Source organism: Mastomys coucha, chromosome X (assembly GCF_008632895.1).
Source record: "Mastomys coucha isolate ucsf_1 chromosome X, UCSF_Mcou_1, whole genome shotgun sequence".
NCBI lineage: Eukaryota > Metazoa > Chordata > Mammalia > Rodentia > Muridae > Mastomys > Mastomys coucha.
The window spans coordinates 11689971-11695261 of record NC_045030.1 but is presented as its reverse complement, the minus strand read 5'-3'; the positions used below and the strand labels follow the sequence as shown (position 1 = coordinate 11695261).

General features: G+C 39.3%; 1 protein-coding gene across 9 annotated transcripts in view; it reads right to left on the bottom strand.

Annotated features, from left to right (window-relative positions):
• Kdm6a (lysine demethylase 6A) overlaps nucleotides 1–5291 on the bottom strand; it is a 148972-nt gene that overhangs the window by 102055 nt on the left and 41626 nt on the right. For all 9 annotated transcript variants that reach the window (XM_031343393.1, XM_031343472.1, XM_031343689.1 and 6 more), the window contains exon 3: nucleotides 1762–1870. In XM_031343393.1, coding sequence (XP_031199253.1) covers nucleotides 1762–1870 — 109 coding nt within the window. The remainder of the gene's footprint in view (nucleotides 1–1761; nucleotides 1871–5291) is intronic.

Genomic DNA, 5291 nt, shown 5'->3' with positions numbered 1-5291 from the left:
GACAAAATTGGACATTGCTCTCTAACCTTTACCAATGTTCCAACATCTTAGCCAAACACTGACCTGGAATTTTATAAAGAATGTTACCGATCCAAACTAATTGCCTCTGGCATTGTTAGGGAAATAATGAAGGGAATAGGGCATTGAAGTTTACAGAATGGGAGACTTATCCCAGGGCAAGGTCAAGTAGAATCCTCATTCTCAGTCAAGTACTGCAACTGAACCACTCCTAGGAATTAGCAAGAGACGTGTCTCTACTTGCCCAGAAGATTAGCATAGTGGGCGTTTTACTGAGGATGGGCGGGACCTTGAGCAGAATGTGTGTGTGAGAGGATGTGTAGCAGTCTGCATTCAGCATTGGAGCCTGTACCTTCCTGGCTGGTGCACCTGCAGGCCCCTCCCACACACACACTCCGGCCAGGCCCATGGGGCCCATGTGGCTGGAGCGTGCTCGGAGGGGGTGGGGGGTACACCAGTCCAGAGGAGATGGCTGCTGTTTTGGACCCGGTGTGTTTTAGATGGCCTCAGATGTACCCCGACTACTGAGCTGCCAGATTTTTCATTTCTCTTTTGCAATGACTGTAAAAGCCTCATGTCATTTCTAAGAAATACATTCAGATCCCACACTTCTTGTGTAGTGTCTACTTATCACCCGCCGAATCCCTTGCACACCTGGCCAGAACTCTTATCACCCCACGGAATAAGGGGTCCCCGCAGAAACCCGGTCCATGGCAAGATTCCATAGAATTCTGTATACTTTTAGTATGACAGTTTGCTTTAAAAAAAGTTGCCAGCTTCAATTTTGGGCCAGTGGGGAAAAAGCACCTGTCCCCAAGCCTGACAACCTGAGCTCAATCCCTGATACCCTCTAGGTGGAAGAAAAAAAATGATTCTAAATGTTGTTCTCTCCATTCTATACCACATGCATGCCCCACACACGAAAAATCAAATAAATATATGTAAAAAATGTTAAGCGCTATTATTAATGCCTGTTATCTTCATGAACTGAAGCTATTTTGCTCAGTACTAGCTAGCATTACATAACAATCATAAAATCTCTAAGTGATCATCTTCTACTTGTGTGACTTTTACATACTAGATAGAAGACAGGAACTTGGGGATGTTTATATAATCTGCAAATACAAATATCAGAGCTAAACTGGGAATTTCACAAAATATGAACATTTCAGACTAAAACTACACTACCATTAGGAAAATGCAAGTGTGACCAGACCCAAAACTGGCATGATACAATAGCAATGTGAAATACCAACAATCCATTACTTTCCATTAGGTACCCTGCTCATATTTGCTGAAAACAAATACATCCAGTGCATACAGATATTTAGTGTTACCCAAAGTTTAAATGTTATCACTTGTAAGAACAGTTTTCCTTTACTGTGGAGTTTTCTTTTTGTACTGGGGAAGGACAGGCAGCTTTATAAATTCCTATATGAGTGAATGGTCTAGTTTGGCACCTTAGATCCTTAAAAAAGGCAACTCTCAGAGGACTAACTCCTACATTCAGAGATATAACTTAGTTTACTTGATGAAAAACATTTAAAAAAATAAACTAGTTTTATTTAAAGTTCAATTTCATGTGTTTCTCTCCATGTATTACTTGCCTTTCCAATAACAATAGTTATATTATATAATATATATGTATTGCCCCACAAAAATCCGTGTGTGTGTGTGTGTGTGTGTGTGTGTGTGTATAAATATAATATAGGGAGATATATATGAATTAACAAGACAGATTACCTTTTGGATAATCTTCCAATAAGAGGTTGAAGTGACCTAATTGACAAAAGAAATCAGACTCCACTTTCCCTTCAGCTTTTAAGATCAGAGATTCATAGCAGCGAACACCCTAGAAAAAAAAAAACCAACACAAATGTTTAAGACATAGGTAACAATCCTAAAAATACATTTCCTCCATAAGATAACGAATATATCTATACTCCAGGAAATCAATATATTTTGTCTTATATCTCAATACAATCATTCTTTAAGAGAAATAGCTTAAGTATTTATCAGAGATTCCACTAATTAAGGTATAAATGTCTTTCCCATTACAAAACTGTAACAATATATGACAAAGTAAAGGAGCACTTTAACAAATGACAATTCTCTCTATAAATTATAAGTACAAACTATTACTGTAATCTCTGCTCATACAATCAAACCTATTTTCAAATCAAATATTATCCATCTTTCCTACAAGCATGGAGAACTTAATGCAATTATGTAAAAATTCATATAATCTCTGTAGTAAGAATAGCTACCATTTATATTCCGTGGTTCACTTTAGCCAAAATCTATACCAGATTTAAAATACCTTTTAATTGTTTTTTCCTTGTTATGAACATCAGTCAAACACATTAATTCTATCTTACACTTCCAAAATATTTATATACCCTTTATATTTATTTATTCGCACATTTCCTTCCTCAGAAAAGAAAAAAAAGCTATTAATTCACTTGAACTTATGAAATACTAGGCTCGGAGTTACAGCTTAGTGACTGGTAGAGTATTTGGCTAACATGTACAAGACGTTATGTTCCATTCCTATTAGAGAAAAGATACATGCATAAGCACTATGTATGAATCCTTTATGTTCAGTACCTAACATGACAGTTAATACTTTCAAAAGAACTACATATAAAAGGCTAGAGCCTGTGACTGGGAGTGGAAGGAGAAAGGTGGAACTGGAGGTTCGTGAGAGGAGTGCTGCAGGTAGAGAAAGGATTGGAAAATGGAGGAAGCAGCCATGAACCAAATCCATGTGGCCTGGAGAAACACCAATTAACAAGCGGCTTTATAGCTGGGGAATAAGTTAGTCTAACCCTAGATCTGCCCAATCTAGGCATGTAGCTTGTAAATAAAATACCTGGATTGTGTGTCTTTTATATGGGCTTATTAGGATTATAAATTCATACTACACATAAAAACAAGAGGTATGGAAGTAATCCAATACGGGAGCACAGCTGCAGTGAATAAAGATAGAGCAGGCCCTCTGAGGGCCAACCCATATGTAGCATGGAGCTGCTGCCGCTTTTTCCCATGCTGGGAGGAGAGTGCAGGCCTTGGTGCTGCCTGTAGGCTACAAGCACAACAGTAGTGCCCAGCGGGCCTCAGAGTGACCAGCATTAAAAGCAAAGCAGTGTACAAAGGTCTGGAAAGCATACTGATCTTGCCTCTTGATGCCCTGCCTAACCACAAAATCATCTTGATTGTGGGTAACAGCAGGATAGTAGATATTAGTCTCGGTGATGCTTCAGAAACCTTGAACTACCAATGTCTTGTTCAAAGTATTTGAATGTAAAGCATTTGTAAATCAATAAGTATTTGTATATAAAGCTGTTTGGGCGATACGTATGTATGTATGTATGTATGTATGCATGCACACACATATATGTGCATGTGTACACAAATTCATACACACACACACACAAGTGTACATATATGAGGACTACAGGCATCAACGTGGCCTCAGGTGGCAGACAGCACTGGCCACAGATATCTACACAGTCTTCAGTGACAGCACAACCCACAAACATCAACATGACGAAGAGGTAGCAACACAGTCCAAGGACATCAACACAGCCCCTGGCCACATGCATGCAGCAGGCCATGACTCTCAGCTACAGCATACACCATGGATATCAACACAGCCTCAGTGGTAACACAACCATGGAAACCAACATGGACTTTCGTGGGAGCACAAACCACGGATATCCACATGGACCTCAGTATCAATACATCCTGCTCACCAGACATGAGCAGACTCAACAACGAGAGATATTATAGAGGACTTCTGTGACAACCACTCTCCTCCACCCCCACTTCCACCAAAAAAAAAAAAAAAAAGTTAACAGTCTAAACAGAAACCAATTAAAGAGAACTTTTAAAAACTGTAATATGTTGAAGTGTAGCTCTTCACAGGTGATGGTTTCTGGATGGGGTGGGGATGGGGAAGGGGAAGGACTCAGTTTTCTTTAAGGGACTGACCAATGGGACTTTGAACATTCTCCAGTGAGTATGTGAGCAATACAATTTGGGCTTGCTATTTCTTTTTTCTTCTTTTGTTTTAGGGAAGTCATAAGGGTCACGGGTGGACCAGAGAAGATTGGGAAGTGAATGTGATCTGGGTGTATTATGCATAATTTCTTAATAACCAGTAAAAACATTTTTAAAAAGCAAGTTTGAGGGGGCTGGAGAGATGGCTCAGCTGTTGAGAGCACTGACTGCTCTTCCGAAGGTCCTGAGTTCAAATCCCAGCAACCACATGGTGGTTCACAACCATCCGTAAAGAGATCTGACACCCTCTTCTGGTGTGTCGGAAGACAGCTACTTACACATACTTACATATAATAATAAATAAACCTTAAAAAAAAAAAAAAAAAAAAAAAAGCAAGTTTGAGCTCAATACAAAAGGAAAACAAAAAAACAAAATTAAATGTGGCAGCTTAAGCAATGGTCAATGCAAAAAGAAAAAATTATAAACTACTAAAATTGGGCAGGCAAGATGGCTCAGCGTGTAAAGATACTTGTTTTATTAAGCCTGGTGGCCCAAGTTTGATCCCATGTTTGATCCCCAGAACCCATATAGTAGGAAAGAACTTGACCCACAGACATTGCGACATGTACATTCACACACAAAATTTTAAACTTAAAAACATTAAAATGTATGCATATATTAGAGGTAGAGATAGCTCAGTAGTTAAAAGTCTATGTTGCTCCAGAACCCAGTTTCATTTCCAACTCACATGTCAGATAACAACCAGCTATAACTCTAGTTCTAGAGGAACTAATATGTTCTTCTAGCCTTTGAGCATAAGGCATATATAAACACCCAGACATAAAGGTAATATATATGTGTGTGAGCGCGCGCGCGTGTGTGTGTGTGTGTGTGTGTGTGTGTGTGTGTGTGTGTGTGTGTGTGTAACCCTAAAATGGAGACAATAGCCCAACTAACTAGACACCTAGTATCAAGAACAGGTTACCGTTTTTTGAATTGTTGGCCAATGGAGTCAGACAGGGCCCCTCACCCCCAAGCATTACAAACTATCACCAAAACTCCAGGATTCCCTCCAGAACCTGATAGTAAGACCCTATTGCTGAAGACACCTTTATCTTGAATCATAGAGCATGGAGATATCAAACTGGTACTTACCTGTAAACTTCATCCCTACAGGCTAATATCCATGCATCTAGAAAGTTCTATGCATGCTGCCAGAAGAGAAAACAAGCCTCAATCTCAACCAGATATGAATCCTGCAAATTACATC